At 39.7% G+C, this 24393-nt stretch overlaps 1 protein-coding gene across 1 annotated transcript in view; it reads right to left on the reverse strand.

Annotated features, from left to right (window-relative positions):
• The window catches only part of SPESP1 (sperm equatorial segment protein 1), a 35626-nt gene extending 15037 nt beyond the window's left edge, over nt 1-20589 (reverse strand). Inside the window, exon 1 of the mRNA XM_055320278.1 lies at nt 20398-20589. Within this exon, the coding sequence (XP_055176253.1) occupies nt 20398-20467 (70 nt within the window). The 5' untranslated portion in view covers nt 20468-20589. The remainder of the gene's footprint in view (nt 1-20397) is intronic.
• Between the last annotated feature and the right edge of the window lie 3804 nt (nt 20590-24393).

Here is a 24393-nt window from a genome sequence, read left to right on the forward strand (position 1 = left end):
TCAGGGATCCCTGGGTGGCGCAGCGGTTTGGCGCCTGCCTTTGGCCCAGGGCGCGATCCTGGAGACCCGGGATCGAATCTCACATCGGGCTCCCGGTGCATGGAGCCTGCTTCTCCCTCTGCCTGTGTCTCTGCCTCTCTCTCTCTCTCTGTGTGACTATCATAAATAAATAAAAAAAAATTAAAAAAAAAAGAAAGAATCAGAAACAGTCTTCTCTCCCACAGAGTTACAAAATCTGGATTATAATTCAATGTCAGAAAGCCAATTCAGAAGCTCTATTATACAGCTACTGGTGGCTCTAGAAAAAAGCATAAAGGGCTCAAGAGACTTCATGACTGCAGAATTTAGATCCAATCAGGCAGAAATTACAAATCAATTGAATGAGATGCAACCCAAACTAGAAGTCCTAACGAAGAGGGTTAACAAGGTGGAAGAACGAGTGAGTGACACAGAAGAAAAGTTGATGGCAAAGAGGGAAACTGAGGAAAAAGGAGACAAACAATTAAAAGACCACGAAGATAGATTAAGGGAAATAAACGACAGCCTGAGGAATAAAAACCTATGTTTAATTGGGGTTCCCGAGGGCGCTGAAAGGGCCAGAGGGCCAGAATATGTATTTGAACAAATCATAGCTGAAAACTTTCCTAATCTGGGAAGGGAAACAGGCATTCAGATCCAGGAAATAGAGAGATCCCCGCCTAAAATCAATAAAAACCGTTCAACACCTCGACATTTAATAGTGAATCTTGCAAATTCCAAAGATAAAGAGAAGATCCTTAAAGCAGCAAGAGACAAGAAGTCCCTGACTTTTATGGGGAGGAATATTAGGGTAACAGCAGACCTCTCCACAGAGACCTGGCAGGCCAGAAAGGGCTGGCAGGATATATTCAGGGTCCTAAATGAGAAGAACATGCAACCAAGAATACTTTATCCAGCAAGGCTCTCATTCAAAATGGAAGGAGAGATAAAGAGCTTCCAAGACAGGCAGGAACTGAAAGAATATGTGACCTCCAAACCAGCTCTGCAAGAAATTTTAAGGGGGACTCTTAAAATTCCCCTTTAAGAAGAAGTTCAGTGGAACAATCCACAAAAACAAGGACTGAATAGAAATCATGATGACACTAAACTCATATCTGTCAATAGTAACTCTGAATGTGAACGGGCTTAATGACCCCATCAAAAGGTGCAGGGTTTCAGACTGGATAAAAAAACAGGACCCATCTATTTGCTGTCTACAAGAGACTCATTTTAGACAGAAGGACACCTACAGCCTGAAAATAAAAGGTTGGAGAACCATTTACCATTCAAATGGTCCTCAAAAGAAAACAGGGGTAGCCATCCTTATATCAGATAAACTAAAATTTACCCTGAAGACTGTAGTAAGAAGATGAAGAGGGACACTGTATCATATTTAAAGAATCTATCCAACAAGAGGACTTAACAATCCTCAATATATATGCCCCAAATGTGGGAACTGCCAAATATTTAAATCAATTAATAACCAAAGTGAAGAAATACTTAGATAATAATACACTTATACTTGGTGACTTCAATCTAGCTCTTTCTATACTCGATAGGTCTTCTAAGCACAACATCTCTAAAGAAACGAGAGCTTTAAATGATACACTGGACCAGATGGATTTCACAGACATCTACAGAACTTTACATCCAAACTCAACTGAATACACATTCTTCTCAAGTGCACATGGAACTTTCTCCAGAATAGACCACATACTGGGTCACAAATCGGGTCTGAACCGATACCAAAAGATTGGGATCATCCCCTGCATATTCTCAGACCATAATGCCTTGAAATTAGAACTAAATCACAACAAGAAGTTTGGAAGGACCTCAAACACGTGGAGGTTAAGGACCATCCTGCTAAAAGATGAAAGGGTCAACCAGGAAATTAAGGAAGAATTAAAAAGATTCATGGAAACTAATGAGAATGAAGATACAACCATTCACAATCTTTGGGATGCAGCAAAAGCAGTCCTAAGGGGGAAATACATCGCAATACAAGCATCCATTCAAAAACTGGAAAGAACTCAAATACAGAAGCTAACCTTACACATAAAGGAGCTAGAGAAATAACAGCAAATAGATCCTACACCCAGCAGAAGAAGAGAGTTAATAAAGATTCGAGCAGAGCTCAATGAAATTGAGACCAGAAGAACTGTGGAACCAGGAGTTGGTTCTTTGAAAGAATTAATAAGATAGATAAACCATTAGCCAGCCTTATTAAAAAGAAGAGAGAGAAGACTCAAATTAATAAAATTATGAATGAGAAAGGAGAGATCACTACCAACACCAAGGAAATACAAACGATTTTAAAAACATATTATGAACAACCATACACCAATAAATTAGGCAATCCGGAAGAAATGGATGCATTCCTGGAAAGCCACAAACTACCAAAACTGGAACAGGAAGAAATAGAAAACCTTAACAGGCCAATAACCAGGGAGGAAATTGAAGCAGTCATCAAAAACCTCCCAAGACACAAAAGTCCAGGGCCAGATGGCTTCCCAGGGGAATTCTATCAAACGTTTAAAGAAGAAACCATACCTATTCTACTAAAACTGTTTGGAAAGATAGAAAGAGACGGAGTACTTCTTTTTTTTTTTTAATTTTTATTTACTTATGATAGTCACAGAGAGAGAGAGAGAGAGGCAGAGACACAGGCAGAGGGAGAAGCAGGCTCCATGTACCGGGAGCCCGATGTAGGATCGATCCCGGGTCTCCAGGATCGCGCCCTAGGCCAAATGCAGGCACCAAACCGCTGTGCCACCCAGGGATCCCCGAGACGGAGTACTTCCAAATTCATTCTATGAGGCCAGCATCAGCTTAATTCCAAAACCAGACAAAGACCCCACCAAAAAGGAGAATTACAGACCAATATCCCTGATGAACATGGATGCAAAAATTCTCAACAAGATACTAGCCAATAGGATCCAATAGTACATTAAGAAAATTATTCACCATGACCAAGTAGGATTTATCCCCGGGACACAAGGCTGGTTCAACACTAGTAAAACAATCAATGTGATTGATTCATCATATCAGCAAGAACCATATGATCCTCTCATTAGAGGCAGAGAAAGCATTTGACAAAATACAGCTTCCATTCCTGATCAAAACTCTTCAGAGTGTAGGAATAGATGGAACATTCCTCAACATCTTAAAAGCCATCTACAAAAAGCCCACAGCAAATACCATTCTCAATGGGGAAGCACTGGGAGCCTTTCCCCTAAGATCAGGAACAAGACAGGGATGTCCACTCTCACCACTGCTATTCAACATAGTACTGGAAGTCCTAGCCTCAGCAATCAGACAACAAAAAGACATTAAAAGCATTCAAATTGGCAAAGAAGAAGTCAAACTCTCCCTCTTCGCCGATGACATGATACTCTACATAGAAAACCCAAAAGCCTCCACCCCAAGATTGCTAGAACTCATACAGCAATTTGGCAGTGTGGCAGCATACAAAATCAATGCCCAGAAATCAGTGGCATTTCTATACACTAACAATGAGACTGAAGAAAGAGAAATTAAGGAGTCAATCCCATTTACAATTGTACTCAAAAGCATAAGATACCTAGGAATGAACCTAACCAAAGAGGTGAAGGATCTATACCCTCAAAACTATAGAACACTTCTGAAAGAAATTGAGGAAGACACAAAGAGATGGAAAAATATTCCATGCTCATGGATTGGCAGAATTAATACTGTGAAAATGTCAATGTTACCCAGGGCAATTTACATGTTTAATGCAATCCCTATCAAAATACCATGGACTTTCTTCAGAGAGTTAGAACAAAATATTTTAAGATTTGTGTGGAATCAGAAAAGACCCCAAATAGCCAGGGGAATTTTAAAAAAGAAAACCATAGCTGGGGGCATCACAATGCCAGATTTCAGGTTGTACTACAAAGCTGTGGACATCAAGACAGTGTGGTACTGGCACAAAAACAGACACATAGATCAATGGAACAGAATAGAGAACCCAGAAGTGGACCCTCAACTTTATGGTCAACTAATATTCGATAAAGGAGGAAAGACGATCCACTGGAAGAAAGACAGTCTCTTCAATAAATGGTGCTGGGAAAATTGGACATCCACATGCAGAAGAATGAAACTAGACCACTCTCTTTCACCATACACAAAGATAAACTCAAAATGGATGAAAGATCTAAATGTGAGACAAGATTCCATCAAAATCCTAGAGGAGAACACAGGCAACACCCTTTTTGAACTCAGCCACAGTAACTTCTTGCAAGATACATCCAGGAAGGCAAAAGAAACAAAAGCAAAAATGAACTATTGGGACTTCATCAAGATAAGAAGCTTTTGCACAGCAAAGGATACAATCAACAAAACTAAAAGACAACCTACAGAATGGGAGAAGATATTTGCAAATGACGTATCAGATAAAGGGCTAGTTTCCAAGATCTATAAAGAACTTATTAAACTCAACACCAAAGAAACAAACAATCCAATCATGAAATGGGCAAAAGACCTGAACAGAAATCTCACAGAGGAAGACATAGACATGGCCAACATGCACATGAGAAAATGCTCTGCATCACTTGCCATCAGGGAAATACAAATCAAAACCACAATGAGATACCACCTCACACCAGTGAGAATGGGGAAAATTAACAAGGCAGGAAACCACAAATGTTGGAGAGGATGCGGAGAAAAGGGAACACTCTTACACTGTTGGTGGGAATGTGAACTGGTGCAGCCACTCTGGAAAACTGTGTGGAGGTTCCTCAAAGAGTTAAAAATAGACCTTCCCTACGACCCAGCAATTGCACTGCTGGGGATTTACCCCAAAGATACAGATGCAATGAAACGCCGGGACACCTGCACCCCGATGTTTATAGCAGCCATGTCCACAATAGCTAAACTGTGGAAGGAGCCTCAGTGTCCATCGAAAGATGAATGGATAAAGAAGATGTGGTTTATGTATACAATGGAATATTACTCAGCCATTAGAAACGACAAATACCCATTTGCTTCAACGTGGATGGAACTGGAGGGTATTATGCTGAGTGAAGTAAGTCAATTGGAGAAGGACAAACATTATATGTTCTCATTCATTTGGGGAATATAAATAATAGTGAAAGGGAATAGAAGGGAAGGGAGAAGAAATGTGTGGGAAATATCAGAAAGGGAGACAGAACATAAAGACTCCTAACTCTGGGAAATGAACTAGGGGTGGTGGAAGGGGACGAGGGTGGGGGGTGGGGGTGAATGGGTGACAGGCACTGAGGGGGGCACTTGACGGGATGAGCACTGGGTGTTATTCTGTATGTTGGTAAATTGAACACCAATAAAAAATAAATTTATTTTAAAAAATAAATAAATAAATCAGGCATTAGATGTGCAAAAAAAAAAAAAAAAAAAAACCCACAAAATAAGTATTTCCTTCTCATAGAATGGCCAATTAAAGACAGAAGAGAGTCTAAGAAATAAAAGCCAGTTAGCATGAAAAGTTGCTAAAGTTCATTGTTCATAAAAGAAATGCAAGTTAAAAACAAACTGTCAGTCAAGTAGGTAAAATTCTTTAAAAACAATAAAACCTGGGATTAGCATATGTATAGTTATTTTCTTAGTAAAAGAAGTAACTTCCTGGGTCACCTGGAAGTCAATTAAGCATCTGATTCTTGATCAAGCCCAGGTCTCAATCTCAGGGTCATGAGTTCAAGCCCCACACTGAGCTCTGGGTTGGGTGTAGAGCCTACTTTAAAAAAAAAAAAGTAACTTTACTTTTATGATCCCCAGATCCTTCAGTAGTTTCTCACTAGCAAACTGATCTTTTCTTTACAGAATTTAAGATAATCTTAACTATATGTGCTTAATGTTTTTTAACTACTACATATTGTGAGCTCTTTGCAAGCTGTGGCCATGTCTGCTTTGTTCTCTATATCCCCTGATCTACCCAGTGCCTACACTCATAGCAGACAGTCAAAAAGTACTGGTTAAATGAATGACTGAATGGATGAACCAAATGCTGGCAAGTATGTAAATTAATTGTACCTCCACTAATTTATCTTAAGGAAATAATCACAGGTAAAAGAAAAATTTCATAAAATTCTATAAGAATGCTGTAGAAGGAAACTAAATGCCACGTTATGTTTAAAATAAATCTGCTGGTCTAAAGATAGTCTTTTGGGATCCCTGGGTGGCACAGCAGTTTGGCGCCTGCCTTTGGCCCAGGGCGCGATCCTGGAGACCCGGGATCGAATCCCACGTCGGGCTCCCGGTGCATGGAGCCTGCTTCTCCCTCTGCCTATGTCTCTGCCTCTCTCCCTCTCTCTGTGTGTGACTATCATAAATAAATAAAAATTAAAAAAATAATAAAGATCGTCTTTTGTTTTGGTTTGGAGTTTTGTTTGGTTTCGTTTCTTAGCTAATTGTCCAATAATTATTAGAGAGAAAATCTGGACTTAAAAAAAAAAGTTCTCTTATTTTAGGCAAAGGTAGCAGTTTTTATATTTTTCTAAATTTCTAAGTCTGAGGTTTATCAACAACATTATAAATATTGTAGTTAAATAGCCCCAATTTTCAGAAAGTCCCTACACTTTTTTTTAAAATTTTATTTATTTATCAGAGACACAGAGAGAAAGAGAGAGGCAGAGACACAGGCAGAGGGAGAAGCAGGTTCCATGCAGGGAGCCTGACATGGGACTCCATCAGGGGTCTCCAGGATCACACCCTTGGCTGCAGGCAGCGCTAAACCACTGAGCCACCGGGGCTGCCCCCCTACACTTCTTCTAACTGGCCTTTACTAAATGGCCTAATACAAATTTAGATTACATAAATTTAACTAAATTTAAGTTCTGTTAATTTTCTTTTATTAGATTTTTTTTTAATCTCTAAGGTAACACTTCATTAACATAACTAAGTAAATTACAACCATGGGGATTAAAAATCTCTAAGGGTTACTATGATTAAAATATCTTCATAACTTATCTTTTATATATTGTAAAGTATACAGTTCAGTGGTGTCTAGTATATTCACAGTTGTGCAACCATCACCACAATCTAAGTTTAAAAGTTTCATCATCCCCCAAATAAACCCATTCCCTATTTCCCTCAGCCTTAGACAAACACTAATCTACTTTCGGTCTATGGATTTGCCTATTCTTGATGTTTCACAGAAATTAAATCAAACAATGAGTTCTTTAGTAACTGGCTTCTTTTACTTAGTATAATATTTTTATAACTCATCCATATTGTAGTAGATGTCAGTATTTCATTCCTTTTTATGGTCAAATAATATTCCATTGTATGGACATACCACATTTTGTTGATGAATTCATCAGTTGCTACACATTTGGCTTGTTTCTACTTTTTAGTGATAATGATGGGTAATGCTGTCATGTTCATGTACAAGTTTTTATGTGGATGTGTGTTTTTACTTCCCTTGAACACATGTCTGGGAGTGGAGTTACTAAATTACATGGTAATACTATGTTTAACCCTTGAGGAACTGCCAAAGCAGCTGCATTCCCACCTGTAACAATGCATGAGGGTTCCAATTTCTCCCTATCATCTCAATACTTATTATCTGTCCTTTTGACTAGCCACCCTTGGGGGGGTTAAGTCGTAACACATTGAGTTTTTGACTTGTATTTCTCTAACAGCTATTACATTTGATAAACATTTAAATTTTTTAATAAGGGACACCTGGGTGGCTCAGCGATTGAGCCTTTGGCTCAGGTTGTAATCCCAGGGTCCTGGGATCAAGTTCTGCATTGGGTTCCCCACAGGGAGCCTGCTTCTGCCTCTGCCTATGACTCTGCCTCTCTCTCTGTGTCTCTCATGAATAAATGAAATCTTTAAAAAAATTAAATAAATTTTTTATTGAAATATGCCTCTTAGGCATTTTTAAGTCATTAAGTGTTCTTGGCCTTGAAACCACAAAGTCAAGAATCTAAAAAATTATGTATTTTTCATTTAAGAGTAAGCAACAGGGATCCCTGGGTGGCGCAGCGGTTTGGCGCCTGCCTTTGGCCCAGGGCGCGATCTGGAGACTCCGGATCGAATCCCACATCAGGCTCCCGGTGCATGGAGCCTGCTTCTCCCTCTGCCTGTGTCTCTGCCTCTCTCTCTCTCTCTCTCTCTCTCTGTGTGTGTGTGTGTGTGTGTGTGTGTGTGACTATCATAAAATAAATAAAAATTAAAAAAAAAAAGAGTAAGCAACAAAAATTATTTCTCATTTTATCACCTAGGACCAAATGGTACAAATGAAATTCTCAGGGCAAGATTATTTTGGACCAGGAAAGCAGAAGGCCTAGCGTGTAAGTTCCTGGCTTCTAACATTGTGGGGATGTATTCATCTACTCCATTCTTTTTAAGAACCACAAAAGGCAAGAAGAAAAGTTAAAATAGCCACCAGCAACAACTAACAAACACATCGACAAGCAAACAAATGCAAATAAAAAGCATAATTTTGTATGTTTCAAGCACATTTAAGAGGTCACTTGGCTTTGGCATCAAGTTCTCTTCATCCTGTTGTGGTATAGCTATCAGGACCAGTTGGGAGAGCACCTTAGTGTAAACAGACCATCTTGACACATTTCATTAACGTCTGAAATAATATGCAGCATATCTTCTAATATGTGAATCCTTTGTGTGGGGTAGCCTCTGGGTTAGGGGAGGTTGACAAAAGAATCATGGGCATGTCCATAAATATTTTACAGGGAGAAAGTAAGATCTTCTTGTAAGCACTGATTTGTATTAGTTTTTGTGTAAAGAAATACCATGCCTATTTGGGTCACATAAATAAAATTAAATGTAAAGTATTTTTAAACATATAAGTAAAATTTACCCAAGTATTAAGTATTTGAAAAGTAGTTATTACACTTTTGAGTTTCATTATGACTCATATACTTTTTAACAGTTATTATAAATTTCTTTTTTTATGTTCAAATGGTCACAACTTAGCCAGCTGGAGCCACTGAAAGCTGTCTCCTGTATCCTTTTGAGAGAACCTCTGAATTTTTAAAGGATCCTTGCTTGTTCTCCGGTAGTTACTGCTGCTTGACTCCCTGCCATCCTGCTCCACTCTCATCCTTACCCCTTCAATCTGTACTTTATTTCCCATAAGACGGAAATCAGCTATCTATTCAAGGAGTCTTAGTTTCTTTTTATGGAAAATATTAAAGACAAAAATCTGAGGGCTGGAAGCACATATCAAAAACAGCATTACAGAGTGACATTGTTATTAGGCCATCTCGGTTAACAGAAGTAAAAAATATATATGTACAGACATTAATTTTAACTAATCTTTTCCAATTGACTTTTAACATTAATTTAAAGCACATCTACCTGAATTTTATTTTTTTTAAATTTTTATTTATTCATGATAGTCACACAGAATGAGAGAGAGAGAGGCAGAGACACAGGCAGACGGAGAAGCAGGCTCCATGCACCGGGAGCCCGATGTGGGATTCGATCCCGGGTCTCCAGGATTGCGCCCTGGGCCAAAGGCAGGCGCCAAACCGCTGCGCCACCCAGGGATCCCCTCTACCTGAATTTTAAACCCTCCTCTAAATTATAATTGCATTCCCTTTTATAATAAGCCATACAACTATTACTTTAGCTGGAAATCTTGATTAAAACTGACATAATTATTGGTTCTGTCAATAACAATTTATTAATATTAAAACTTACTACAAAAATACTGACTGAATAACAAGTTTGAACATTGAAACTGCTTTTGGATAATTTGACTACATTCCACTCCAACTAGTGAACGGTCAAATTATTTTGTTTGGGGTTGTGTGTATTTTTAAAACTGTTTTGTTGTTAAACACACTACAGTCTGATATATTCTCTATTCTAATTGCTTAATTTTCATTTGAGATTGTTAATGTTTTAATTGACAATTCTTTCTTGGTAGCAGCATTACAGTACTAGAGTTTAAAAGAAACCTGTTCTTTTTTTAGTACACTTCGAGATAGATGAAAAAATACAAGTCATTTGATCTGTCATATTCAAGAATCTTATTTGGTTAACCTAATCATTCATGTGGTTATATGAATAGTCTTTCTTTCTATATAAGTTCTTTCTGGAGAAACCTAGTTTTGGAAATGTAAGAAATTTAGGAAATTTCAGTTACTTAAATTTGTATGAAAGATTTTATTTTTATTTATTTACTTACTTATTTTTTTAAAGAATTTATTTATTAGAGAGAGCAAGCATGCAAGTGAGAAAGAGAGAGAATCTTAAGCAGACTCTGGGCTCAGCCGGACAAGGGGCTCGATCTCACAACCCCAAGATCATGACCTGAGCCAAAATCAAGAGTCTATAGCTTAACCAACTGAGCCACCCAAACACCCCTCTATGCAAGATTTTAAATAGCTGCATGCATTAAAATACAATACTTGTAAACTAGTCTAGGCTAGTAATATTTTGTCACTTGGTTCAGGCATTGGTTATACAGGGACATTAACCATAAAAATTCATTAAGCCTGTGACTTGTGTACATTATTGTACATATATACTTAAAATGTCATGCTTATGGGCAGCCCGGGTGGCTCAGCGGTTTAGCGCCTGCCTTCAGCCCAGGGTGTGATCCTGGAGACCTGGGATCGAGTCCCACATCAGGCTCCCTGCATGGAGCCTGCTTCTCCCTCTGCCTGTCTCTCATGAATAAATAAATAAAATTTAAAATATGTCATGTTTATCACTCTGTTTTGAATTAGAGTTATTGGATATTAACAGAAAGATAAAACAAAAAAATCATTTTTAAAGAACTAGTTTATAAAAATTTGATTTTATCAAAAAATTGATTTTATCAATAGATGTTATTTTCATTTCAGTTAGTAGAACTAATTGAAGATATTCTATAAACTGAGCTATATTTCCCAGTTTCATTATGCCATAAATTTTATTATTTTGAACTATGACAAAATTAATATAAAATATCTTAAATTTAAGATTACGGATATGACAGTAGAGCTCATAAGATTTTTTTCTTCTACCAAAGAGTTAGGAGTGGTTTGATTTCCCCATCTCAGCTGAGGAATTATGATTTCTGTGGCTAGAGATATTACAAATTTTTAAAATAAAAAGTATGATTTTTAGCTCTAGTCAGTCATTTTAAACAATAAATATTGGTTTTTAACACATGTAAATTATGTGGCTTTTCTTTTTTAGTGAAACTACATAATAAACCACCCCAAGAAAACCTAATGCTCTATCTATGCAAATATATTACAAACCAATTGAGCTTTAAAAATGATGTTTGGAAGTCTCATGTTCTTAAAAATATATTATCAAGCATAAATTAAAATATCCAATTGCATACTTAAAACTTCAATTGGTAATGGGTGTAAAAAAGCTAATATTTTCTTCTACAATGTCTATTTAAAAGAATGGATATATATAGATGTGTTTTTTTGTAAAAATCCAAAAGGCTACACCCTTATTTGTTTCTGGAGGGATTTCCTAATTGGTAAAACTAAAATGTATTATGCATTATCTGTTTTAACAATTTTTTCCCAGAAAAACTTTACTCAAAAATGAAAAAAAATAAAAGACTCTATGCTCCTAAAAAGTGACAGCATGCCAAAAATTACAAAATATGATAGTAATAAAATGCTAATATTATAAATCTTATACAATAATATACCTAGTTTCTCTGAGACTAAAGTTTTTAAGAAAGGAAAAACATGTCACCTTAAATCTTGGGTAAAGATTCAATAGTTTCTAAGCTGAATTAAAAAGGACAACTAAACCACTCCCACCTCTTCTTTGGTTAAAAAAAAAAAAAAGGAGGGGGAATATAATTTTTATTTTATTTTAATTTTTAAAAAAAGATCATTCATTCATTCATTCATTCATTCATTTGAGACACAGAGATAGTGAGAGAGAGAAAGAGGCAACAACAGAGGCAGAGGGAGAAGCAGTTTCCATGCAGGGAGCCTGACATGGAACTCAATCCCAGGTTTCCAGGATCACACCCTGGGCTGAAAGCAGCTCTGAACTGCTGAGCCACCCGGGCTGCCCTAGTTTTTAAAAAATATATATGTAATTTAAATTTGGGAACTTCTATAGGAAAGATTTTTACTTTAAAGGATAATAAGATACAGGTCTACAATAAAACTAGGTTATTTCAATATTTCTTTGGGGAGTTTCTTACTTAATGCTACAATTTAAAATTCCAGAAGAATATTGGTAAAATTTAGGTAAGTCTTATAAAAAAAATTTTACTTTTTTTTTTTTTGAAAAATTTTACTTTTTAAAAAAGCATTTTTTATGTTTCATTTGTGTGGTGATAATGTTGTTATCACAGAATACAAAAATGGAAAGTAATTAGGGTATATTCAAATCTAGACAGAATTTGGATTTTTGCACTGAAGCTAAAATATCTAAGCTTTGGGCAGCCCGGGTGGCTCAGCGGTTTAGAGCTGCCTTCAGCCCGGGGCCTGATCCTGGAGACCCGGGATCGAGTCCCACGTCGGGCTCCCTGCATGGAGCCTGCTTCTCCCTCTGCCCGTGTCTCTGCCTCTCTCATGAATAAATAAATAAAATCTTAAAAAAAAAAAAACAATCTAAGCTTTTTGAGAAGTATATTGAAAAACATATAATTATAATGTGAATATGCAATTTCACTTGAAATGTGCTATAAACCAAGTATCTAGTGTCTTAAAAATTAGTTATTATGAAACCTACACAATATTTTAAGATCATAATGACCATTAGCATTTTTCCATTAAAATGTTTTAGGTATAAAGTGTTGTAATTCTCTGATAATATTTAATATGAATTGTATTTTATTTTGATATTAACTTGGTTATATTTTGAACCATTTTAAATTATGGACCTATAAGCTAATATTTAAACTAATAACATGTACTTGGCTAAAGACCTGAGAGAAAGCATTAAGATTTGGCATCAAACTCCTTGTAAATTAAAATGAATGCTGCTAGTAATGTACACTGGTTGATTGGCTATAAAACTGAAAACTTAGATTTTTAGATAGACTCTCAAAATATTGAATTTATTTACATTATCTGTACATTATTTAGGTGGAGTACTATGAATCACTAGTCAGATAAAATTCTACTTAACAATTTAGATGTCTGATGTTCACTTAAGACTTCTCCTTTCACTAATATCTACTGTGTTATATACAAACTGGAAAGTAATACAAACAAAAGCACTGCAAGCCTAATTCCATTATATTTGGACCAAAATTAAAAATAAAAACAGGTCATCACATAATTCCGATGTATCCTCTACTTAGGTATTCTTGTTTACTTGCAAAGTATATTGTCTCTTCCATGGGTCCCAAATAAAATGTTTTAAAACCATGTATCTGATTTTCACTTCCAAAAAGATAGAGAACATGTACTTCCCCCTAGTCTTCCTACTAAGCACAGTTAAAAACCCTGGACACAATATAAATGCACATTCTGAAAGGTAGAAGACAGACCAACTTGGAACTTTAAGATCTGAGGAATAATACACCAATGAGTTCCCTGGGTTTTCTTTTTGCCATACATACTCTAGACGAGAGACTGGAGAAGCCAGCAACCCAGAAACATCAATGGACACAGACAAAAAAGTCTCCAAGACTGTGCTCTCTAGCCAAAGGACAAGTAAAAGAGTAGCCTAGCAAGACAAAACTTTTAGGCAATAACCACTCTATTCCAGTCAAACACCACAGAAAACTTTGTACCCCTACAGCCACTAGCAAACGCTGAGGGGAAACTCAGACTTTTACCCTCATCAGGCTTCAGCCATGTGATCCAACCCCTCTACCCGTAACCCCTAGAAGTGTTGCTACCAAGTATGAACTGATACCTTCTCTTCCAGTAGAGAAGGCTGTGTGAGGAGCTGGGACCTTCATCTCCACCTTGTGGTGTCAGAGGCCTATTTAAATCTGTAACAAAAGATTTATTTTTTAAAAAGATTTTATTTATTTATTCATAAATAAAAAGAGACACAGAGACACAGGCAGAGGGAGAAGCAGGCTCCACACAGGGAGCCTGACATGGGACTTGATCCTGGGTCTCCAGGATCATGCCCTGGACTGAAGGCAGCGCTAAACCGCTGAGCCACCCGGGGCTGCCCTGTAACAGAAGATTTAAATAAGATCCAGAGTCTTACAATATAAAACCCAAATTGTTCAGGTTTTAATCAAAAGCCAATGGTCACAATAAGAACTAATAAAATCTCTATTTGAATGAGAAAAAGCAGTCAACAGATACCAACACAAAGATGACACAAATGTTAGAATCATCTGACAGGCATTTAAAAGCAGTCATCATAAAAATGCTTGAACAAGTAATTATAGACATGATTGACACAACTGAAAAATAGAAAGTCTTGGGGCACCTGGGTGGCTCAGTAGATTGGACATCCGACTCTTGATTTCAGCCCAGATCATGATCTCAGGGTCCTGGGATCAAGCCTTGCATCAGGGTCTATGCTAAGTGAGGAGTATGCTTCTCTCCCTCTCCCTCTACCCCCTCACCCCTTGCTTGCACCCTCTCTCTCTCTAAAATAAATACATTTTTAAAAAAGAAAGAAAAATAGAAACTCTCAGCAAATAACTAGAAAATCTCAGCAAAAGAAATAGTATAAAGAAGAACCAAACTGAAATTATAAACTGAAAAACACAAAGATTGAAATGAAAAAAACTTGACAGGCTCAACAACAGAATGTAGGGGACAGAGGAAAGAATCTATGAACTGGAAGACAGAACAATGGCAAATACTTGACATGAAAAACAGAAAATGGACTGAAAAAGAAATGGACAGAGCCTCAGAGACGTGTGAGGGTATAACAAAAGGACCTAACATGTATGTCATCCATATCTTGGAAGTAAAGAAGAAAGATGGTGAGTCTGAAAAAGTACTCAAAGACATAAAATGGCTGAAAATAATCCCATGTTTGGCAAAACAAAACCACACGAGCTTACAGATTCAAAAAGCTAAGTGAACCTCAAACAGAACAAACCAAAAGAAATCCATGCCAAGACATATGGTCAAACTTCTGAATACTAAAGACAAAGAAAAAAATCTTGAATGAAGAAAGAAATAACACCTTCTCTGTAGTGGGAAAAAAATCTGAATGGCAGTTTGAATTCTCAGGAGAAACCACGGAGATCAAAGAATGGTCACACAGGGAAACATTACATTATTCATCTAGGAGTTTTCCTATAATTTGTTGATTTAAATTTTTGCTGACAGACAAAACAAGTAATTTTGTTCATATTAAGTGTTCCAGTTAAAGAAATACAACTTTAGGTTTGGGGGTAGAAGAAATAGTCTAGTAAAAGGGTACAAACTTTCATTTATAAGATGAGTAAGGCCTGAGGATCTAATGTACAACATTGTGAATATGATTGATACACACAAAGGTAATTATAATTAAGTAAGGTGACATACTAATTAACTCAGTGGTGGGAATCCTTTCACAATGTAGACATATATCAAATTATCACATTGTATACTTTCAATATAGTTGAATTTTGTCAATCATACCTCAATAAAGCTTGGTGGGAGGAAGGAATTTAACTTTATGGCTTTGCACTTCTTGGTATTTATGTTCTTGGTTAGTGTATTCCCATAGTGTATATGGTCCTGCCCAATGTGACTGTCTTGGCCTATGGAGACATCACCAAGTCTGACACAGCATAGGCCTGATAAGAGCTTGCATACTGGCGGTTTATACAGCTCCCTCTTAGAAGCAAGCTGCCACGGTAGAATGACATTTGGGTGAGACTACTAAAAGATAAGTCATGTAGAGAAAGACCTTGGAAGATAAGAGGCCATTTTGGATATTCTCATCCTAGTTGAGCTTCCAGCTGAATACAACTGAATAAGTGACCTCAAATCCACCATTTGAGGCAGAACTGCCTTACTGAGTCAATCATCCCATAGAATCATGTGAAATAATAAATCTGGGAGGTGATCTGTACCCTGCAACACATAACCAAAACAGCTTCATTAAACTGTATTTTTATTTATTTATTTTAAGATTTTATTTGATTTTATTTTAAAGATTTTTATTTATTTATTTATGAGACACACACACACTCACACACACACACACACACAGAGAGGCAGAGACACAGGTAGAGAGAAGCAGGGAGCCCAATGTGGGACTCAATCCTGGGACTCCAGGATCATGCCCTGGGCCAAAGGCAGACACTCCACCGCTGAGCCACCCAGGCGTCCCTGAGATTTTATTTTTAAGTAATCTCTATACTCCCAATATGGGGCTTGAATTCACAACCCCCAGATCAAGTCACATGCTCCACCAACCGAGCCAGCCACACACTCCAAATTTTCTTTACAAAAAGGGATATAAATTTTGTTCCAGTAAAAAGTTAAAAAAATTATTCCAGGAGTAATGTTAAAATTTAATTAGAATCAAACTCATGACTTTGAAATAGATCTCTTTTAGTTCTGTTCAATAAAATGACCTAAATAACAATATCTGGTATGTATCCCAGATATTTTGGTCTCTAATACTACGTTCTAACTACTGTCTCCTTGGAAGGATGGTCAAACCCATTCAGAATAGGGAAGATACAAAGTGGTGTTGGGATAACCAGCGAATATCAGAAAAAAAGAAGTCTTTAAAAAAAAACACATGAAAGCCTATCAAAGGAACAGAAAGACAGTACTTTTTTCCAATAAAACATTTGAAGGACAGACTAGTGCAACTACTACTATGCCCCCCAAAAGCAACCCCCTGGACATTCACCTATTAGGTAACATGCTCCTCATTATCTAAAACATTAATGAAGTGTGTTATGGCCTTCCATCTACAGATCTGAGAGACCCTCCCAGTGCTATAGCCTTGGGCCTTGAAACAGTGTAAAGGGAAATTGCAACCTTAGTAGTGAATTTTATTTTTGAACTGGAGACAAAAAGTATCTGCTTTTCTTTTGAATGTATTTACCAACACATTTCAACAATTATTGCTGTTTGATGTGTTGCTACTCCCTTGCCTTTTGTGGTCTATTAGGACAAAGGCCTTCCTAAGGACAAATATATGCCAATAAACACACATAATTGAGTCTTCTTTAAACACTAATCTGGAGAAGCAAGTTAAGAGGTTTTCTTATATGAGCTTAAAACAATCCTGTATCATTAACTCTACTTTTGCTGACTGATTCAAAGAGATAATCAGGAAAAAAACAATTTATTCATGAAATCTTAAAAAAGAGCCCCCCCCCCAAAAAAAAACAAAAACAAAAACAAACAAACAAACAAAAAGAGCCCAAAAGCTAGTATTTCACATTCTTGTGTTTGTAGCTTCAGGCTCATGAATATTTGGTGAATTAAAATTATAAAAGGCAAATTACATAATAGTATCCAAATATATAACTATTATGTAAATGATACTTTAGGAGTTATTTATTTATTTATTTTTAAAACAACAAGAATTCTCATTAAGAAGTAAAGCAGAGGCACCTGGGTGGCATCTGCCTTCAGCTCGGGTCATGATCTCAGGGTCCTGGGATCCAGCCTGAATTGGGCTCCCTGCTCAGTGGGGAGTCTGCTTCTCCCTCTTCCTCTGCCCCTATCCCCACTTGTATTTGCTCTCTCTCTCAAATAAATAAATAAAATCTTTAAAAAAAAAAAAGAAGTAAAGCAAGTCATACACTGCATATACATTAAAGAGCTATCATTTTTAAATTTGGAAAATATTTAAAACCAAAACTATGGAAAAATCAGATATAAGAAAATTAACTGAATGTATATAAATTTAAGTATATAGTAAAAAAGTGTTTATCCAGCACCATCAGGCTGGGTATGCATGTACAGGAATGTAGACTGCTGTATACCCAAGCCTTATTCATATCAAACTGAATTTAGATTAAGCCAGTACTAGCTAAACTTGGGTTGAGCTTATTATAAAGGTATGGACAGTTAAAAGAAGTACTGAGGTTTTCAACAAATATAATTACTTAATACCCATGATCTCTGTATAAGATAACCTTAAAGCTTAGCATGCTAGAAAAAAAAGTCAAAGCTGCAGTTTTCATTATAAAAAGCTATGTGGAGCATTTTTTATATGATTCTTTTGCCAACAAATGTTGCAATAGTGGCCATGTAACATAGGGAAAATCTTTTTTTAAAAAGGATTCTATTTATTTATTCATGAGAGACACAAAGAGAGACAGTCAGAGACATAGGCAGAGGCAGAAGCAGGCTCCATGCAGGGAGCCCTACGTGGGACTCGACCTTAGGTCTCCGGGATCACACCCTGGGCTAAAGGCAGACGCTCAACTGCTGAGCCACCCAGGCGTCCCAAGAAAAATCTCATTTAAATCAAACACAAGGATAAGCCTGGTTTCTCTTGGTGTACTTATTCCAATAAATAAATAAAATTACTTAGAGAAAAAGAATTAGAGAAAGTAGCCATACTAACATTGCCCTACATATCTCTTAATCCACTTCTGTGGAAAAGAAGTAAATTACATTTTCAAGATGTCTTCTATGATCTGTATATATTTTCCTTCTCACTTGGGCCATTTACATATTTAACACAAAACTGCCCTTTTTTCTGAGAAGTATCTTTTCATTTCCTGCAAGCCTTAAGAAAGCTTAAGGAAGAGGGCACAAAGAAAAGAACTGGCCATGAAATGATGCACTTAGGCAGGAGACTGCACGGACTTAAGTGAGGATCCAGCAATCCCAGAGTGTACTACTATGTGACAGTAATTTTTTAAAAAAAGATTTATTTATTCATGAGAGATGCAGAGAGAAAGGCAGAGAGAACAGGCAGACAGAAAAGCAGGCTCCATGCAGGGAGCCCGATGCGGGACCATGCGGGACTGGGTCCCAGGACCCCAGGATCACCACCTGAGCCAAAGGCAGGAGCTCAACGGCCAAGCCACCCAGGTGCCCTTTGTGACCGTATCAATGTCACTTCAACTAAAGTCTCCATACATGTCAGCCAGTTGTGACTCACTGATCTACAGCTACCAAAAATGCAATAACTGAGGTTAGTAATAACCACCATCAGACATCAAGAAAGGTGTCATCTTCGGGGTGTCTGTTTCTTTACGGTAAAGAAGAAACATTTTACAAAGCCATCTCTAAAACAATCTAACAGTCGTTAAGTGCTGGCGTTTAAAGGGCTAACTTTGGTTCTCTAGGACACTTTATCCAGAATTTTTCTAATTACCAGGAATGATGCAGGTTGTGTTGTATTTTCATTTTTTATAAAAGATTTTATTTATTCATGAGAGAGAGAGAGAGAGAGAGGCAGAGGCACAGGCACAGGCAGAGGGAGAAGCAGGCTCCATGCAAGGAGCCCGACGTGGGACTCGATCCCGGGTCCCCCATATTTTCATTTTTTAAATCTAAGCTTTAACCAAGACCTTTTCACAACTCTGAAACGCAGCGCTTCCTAACCGGCATGCTCCTTGGTACTTTTTTCACACCTACCTGTCAAACCTTTTTTCCGGTTAAACCAACCCCAACGTTACTAAATTGTCACCATGGACTAGACGGACGAGCCTCTGGGCTCAGGGTCAGTCCTACGTGAAACAACAGGTTCCGGACACTCCACGTAAAACACCGCCTCACGTCCGCACGTTAACAGAGTAGCCGCGGCCGGCTTTGATTTCTGACCTTTACTGGTTTTCAGGAACAAGTCCTCTTATTAAAGTTTCACTTCCGCTTAAATGAAGGAGGCTGTGAACGCCGCGTGCACTGGGGGAGGAGCCGCAGGAGCGCCTAATGGGGTAACGGAGTCGGCGGGTGCCCTCGACAGGCACCACGATCCACACGCCCTCCACGTTTTACCACAGCGGGTAAGGACAGACCGTTTTTTTTTGTTTTTTTTTTTTCTCTGTAAAAGGTCAGACAGGGTCAAGTTCTTGAGGCTTTGCAGGCCACCCTGTCTGTCTCTGGGCCAGCGACCTAATTCTGCGGCTGTTCACGCGGGAAAGCAGCCGTGGGCAAGTCCTGAAGGGAACGAGCGTGGCTGTGTCCCAATAAAACTTTATCTGCCAACTGGAAATGTCATAGTTTCCCACGTGTCTGGAGGCATTACATTTTTGTGTGCACCTTTAAAAATGTAAAACAAAACAAAACAAAAAACAAAAAAAACCACCACTCTGGGTCAGCCAGCCCTACAGAACAGGCCGCAGTGGCCCACCGGCTCGCAGCGTGCAGAACCCCCCGCGCCCCCCTTTTGTCCCACGTGCAGAGACTCTGGCCAAAGGGGCGAGAGGTCAACCGCAGGGGTCACGGGGGGTCACAGGCTCCAGGTACCCCGCGGGTCAGGCCCGGGCCCCGCCCCTTGTAGGGCCCCGGGGGGGCGGGGGGGCGGCGGGGCTTCCCTCAGAGGCGTCCCCTGTGCCGCCGCCGCCGCCGCCGCCGCCGCCGCCGGGCGCTCACTCACTCGGATAGGCCGGCACGGACGAAGGCCAGAGCAACAGCGCAGCTACGAGGACCAAGGACTTCATGGGCATCGTCCGCAGCACTCCGCCATGCGACGGGAACGTCCTGGGCCGCCGGGCCGGGTACCTCAGCGCCGAAACGAGGGGGCGTCTGCGGCGACCGTCGCCGCCTCGGGGCCGTCGGCGCCCTGCAACCGTTGCCCCCAGCGCGCAGGCGCAGCCAGGGTGGGGGAGGGGAGCGCGAGCGGCGCGCAGGGGGCGGGGCCACGGCCTCGGCGGCGCGCGCGGCTGCGAACGTCCAGCTGCGGGGGCGAGTCCTGCAGCTGCGGGGTCTGGGATGCGCTGGGGAGCACCGAGGAGGCACCCCCGCCCCAAAGACGGCGGGGAGCAGGGTCCCCGCACGGGGGAGAGCTGGACGCTCCCCGCAACAACCGGAAATAGTCCGGCCTAATTGCAGCCAAAGGAGGGGGGAGGTGGTGGTGGTGGTGGTGGTGGTGGTGGTGGTGGTGGTGGTGGTGGTGCAGGTGTTGGAGGGGAGGGAGGAGAGCTGCGTAGGCATTAAAGCCGCGTTCAGGGGCTTGGGTTTGTTTTGCTTTTTCCAAAGTTCTCACCACTCCCTCCTCACCCCTCCTTTTTTAAAAGACAAAGTTTGGAGACTATGGTGAATAGGCCTGCGGTTGTCTGGGCTTAGGGATGGGGGAGAACGTGGCTATAAAAGGATAGGATGAGGGTGTGGTTTGGAGCGGCAGAGAGTTGTGGCCTCAGACTCTTCGCAGGTGTTAAAATGCACAGAACGACACCACCGAGAATAAATTTCACGAGAGGAGAATATCCGAAAGTTGATGCGCACCCGTATCTCTGCTTCAGGAGGCAAAAGGGCATATAGGTTCTATGCTGCGGCAAGGAGGAGATCCTGCAAGGTCTAAAGCTGGGGGAAAGGTGTGATGAGATTTGCATTTCAAAAGGGTCTCCTTGCTGGGTCGAGGATGGGTCGGAGGGAAGGAAGCCGGAGGAAGAGGCGGGGAGCCAGGGGAGAAGATTGTTCCAGGATTCCAGGCAGGAATTGACGACGGAGACTGGGCACATGGGGCCAGCGGAAAAGAGATTGAGAGACTGGGAAATTGTCTGAATGTGAGCCCTGAGGGAGAAGGAGATCATGCTCATTTTTCTGGCTTGAGCGCCTTGCATGTGGTGTGAGACGGGGAATACAGGAGTTGTGGGTGATGGAGGAAGAGTTTAGGTTTTTTTGTTTTTGTTTTTGTTTTTTTTTTAGATTTGATTTATTTATTCATGAGAGACACAGAGAGAGAGGGAGCCTGATGTGGGACTCGGTCCCGGGTCTCCAGGATCAGGCCCTGGGCTGAAGGCAGGTGCTAAACCGCTGAGCCACCCGGGCTGCCCGAGAAGTTTATTTTTAACATAGTTCTGTTGAGACGGGCTTGGGGCCTCCTACTGAGGGATCCTATCCAGTGAGCCCATAGATGTGGGGCTCTAGAGACAGCTGAGATGAAGAGGAAGATGTAGGAGGCATCAGCATCTAGAAGGGGGGATGTGTGGGATTGCCCGGGCAGAGCTTTAAGAGGTGAAGGCCCTTGGGCCTAGTCAGATGCCTGGAAAACATGGCAGGCCAGAAGGAGGAGGATGCAAAGGACATGTAAAGTGGGGAGAGGAAAAGCAGGAGAGAATGGAAGCTTTGTGGGAGAGGAGTCTAAGGCTGTCCCATGCCTCTGAGAAGTCAAACAAGAGAACTTCCATTAGCAACAGGATCCTTGACAGAAGCAGTTTCAGTGGACTGGTTTGGGCAGAGGCCAGACCACATGAATCAAGGAATGATTAAGAGCTGAGGATATGGTGTCAGCTAGTACAGACAGTTTTTTCAAGGTTGATGCAGGAGTCTTGGGTGTGCCCTCCCGGTGCACTAGCAGCCGTCTAGAATAAATACTTACAACTATTTGAAAAGCAATTTGGAATATATGCCAAAAGCCTTAACTATACTATGATGTAAATGATATAACATAAATGTAGTGGCGTATATGTCCGAAAATAGCCATAATGGATCATCGTCTACAATTAAAAAAAAAAAAATAAGAGAATGGTATAAAGTTTTTTCTAAATAAATGTTCCAAAATATTGTCAGAATATTGGGCAACTAGAGGCACCTGGGTGGCTTGGTTAAGCATCTGCCTTCAGCTCAGGTCATTATCCTGGAGTCCTGGGATCAAGCCCCAGATCAGGCTTCCTGCTCAGCAGGGAGTTTGCTTCTCCCTCTGCTCCTCCCCCTGCTTGTGCTCTCTCTCAAATAAAAAAGTAAAATTAAAAAAAAATTAAAAAAGAAAAAGAATACTGGGCAAGTATTAAAATTGTGTTCATGAGGTATATTCAGTTTGTGTGGAGGTCTTCACCATAGTGGGTTATATTTGAGGTATTACCTGAGGTCTTACCCTCCCTGGGCTTCCTTGTCCCACTACCTTTCATTCCATCACTGAGGTATCAGTGGTCACCTTAAGGAAAGAAATGAGATTGGGTGGAAAAGGGCAGATTTTGAAGGAAGAATTTTTCTTTTTTACTCTTAATTTTTTTCTTATCCCTTGAATTTTTTCAAACAAAATTGTATTATGTATTATGCATTTTTCATGTAATGAAAAATAAAAACTTTACAAAATCTAGAAGCTTGGAGAAGTAATGGTAAAAGTAATATGCATCTTATGCCTCATGCTTTCTCCTGCTGATTTCATTGAAAAATAATTTTTTTTAGAGAGGGTGAAGGAGGGAGAGATGGAAAGAGAGAGAGAGAGAATCTTGAGCAGGTTCCATGCCCAGTGTGGAGCTCAATGCTAGGCTCAATCTCACAACTCTGAGATCATGACCTGAGCTGAAGTCCAAGAGTCAGATATTTAACCAACTAAGCCACCAGGAGCCCTTCACTGAAATATTTTTAAAGCGAGTAATTTCTATCCAAAAAATTGTATTTGGCCCTTATCTGTGCTTCACTTCTGGACTCTGTAACTGTTCTGATACTTGATCACACAGTATCATTTAATATTATATGATTTTTTCCTCAGGGATATATTGTATCATCCCTTAATGGTGGTTCTTATGCTTCTCCATTTCACACAGCACCTTGTTGGTGCTCACTAAAGCCTAACATAACAGTTCATGCTCTTCAACCTAAAGGAAGAGACACCAACCCGTCCTTCCGCTGAACCTCCCAGACCTATTAAAATCCACTTGTGTTTCAAGGCCCAAATGCCACATCTGCTAGAAACCTACCCCTTCCTCATCCCTCCAATTAGAATATATTTTATTTTCCCTATCCCATATTTCCACAAAGCTATAGTATAGCCTTTTCCCCCCATTTAATTACTGTGTTTTATTTTTACAAGTCAGTCCTCTCTAGACCAAAATCTTTGAGGTCAGAAAAGCAGACCTAAGTTATCTCTGGGCACCCTCCCCAGCCCAGCCAAAGTCTTGCATTCACAAGTTGTTCAATAAATGCATGTTTGAGTTCAAAGGAAATTAAAAGGTTGGGATTTTTTATGTAGGCTTTTACAGAATCCTAAAAGGAGCTAAGTCACTCAACTGCAGAGACAACTCCCAGCACTAATTTCAATTTCAAGAAACTCAGCTCTTAAGTGTCTCTGATACCATTATTTAAGCCCAGATGAAGGAATGGCACTGGTCTCATCTACTCTTTTCTCTATATACCATTACAAGTAATCTTGGACAATAAATTTCTAATTGTAGATTGCTGTCAAATGGAATGCATCAATTTCCATACTCATCAATAATATAATGACTTAAGGGGCGCCTGCATGGCTCAGTGGGTTGAGCACGCAATTCCATTTTGGTTCAAGCCATGATCTCAGGGTCATGAGATCAAGCCTTGTATCAGGCTCCTTGCTGGATGTGGAGCCTGCTTAAGATCCTCTCCCTCTGCCCCTCTCAGCCCCACCTGCTCGTGCATGCTTTCCCTCTCTCTCTCTCTAAAATAAAAAGTT

The sequence above is a fragment of the Nyctereutes procyonoides genome, unplaced genomic scaffold (genome assembly GCF_905146905.1).
Source record: "Nyctereutes procyonoides isolate TBG_1078 unplaced genomic scaffold, NYPRO_anot_genome, whole genome shotgun sequence".
NCBI classification, from domain to species: Eukaryota; Metazoa; Chordata; class Mammalia; order Carnivora; family Canidae; genus Nyctereutes; species Nyctereutes procyonoides.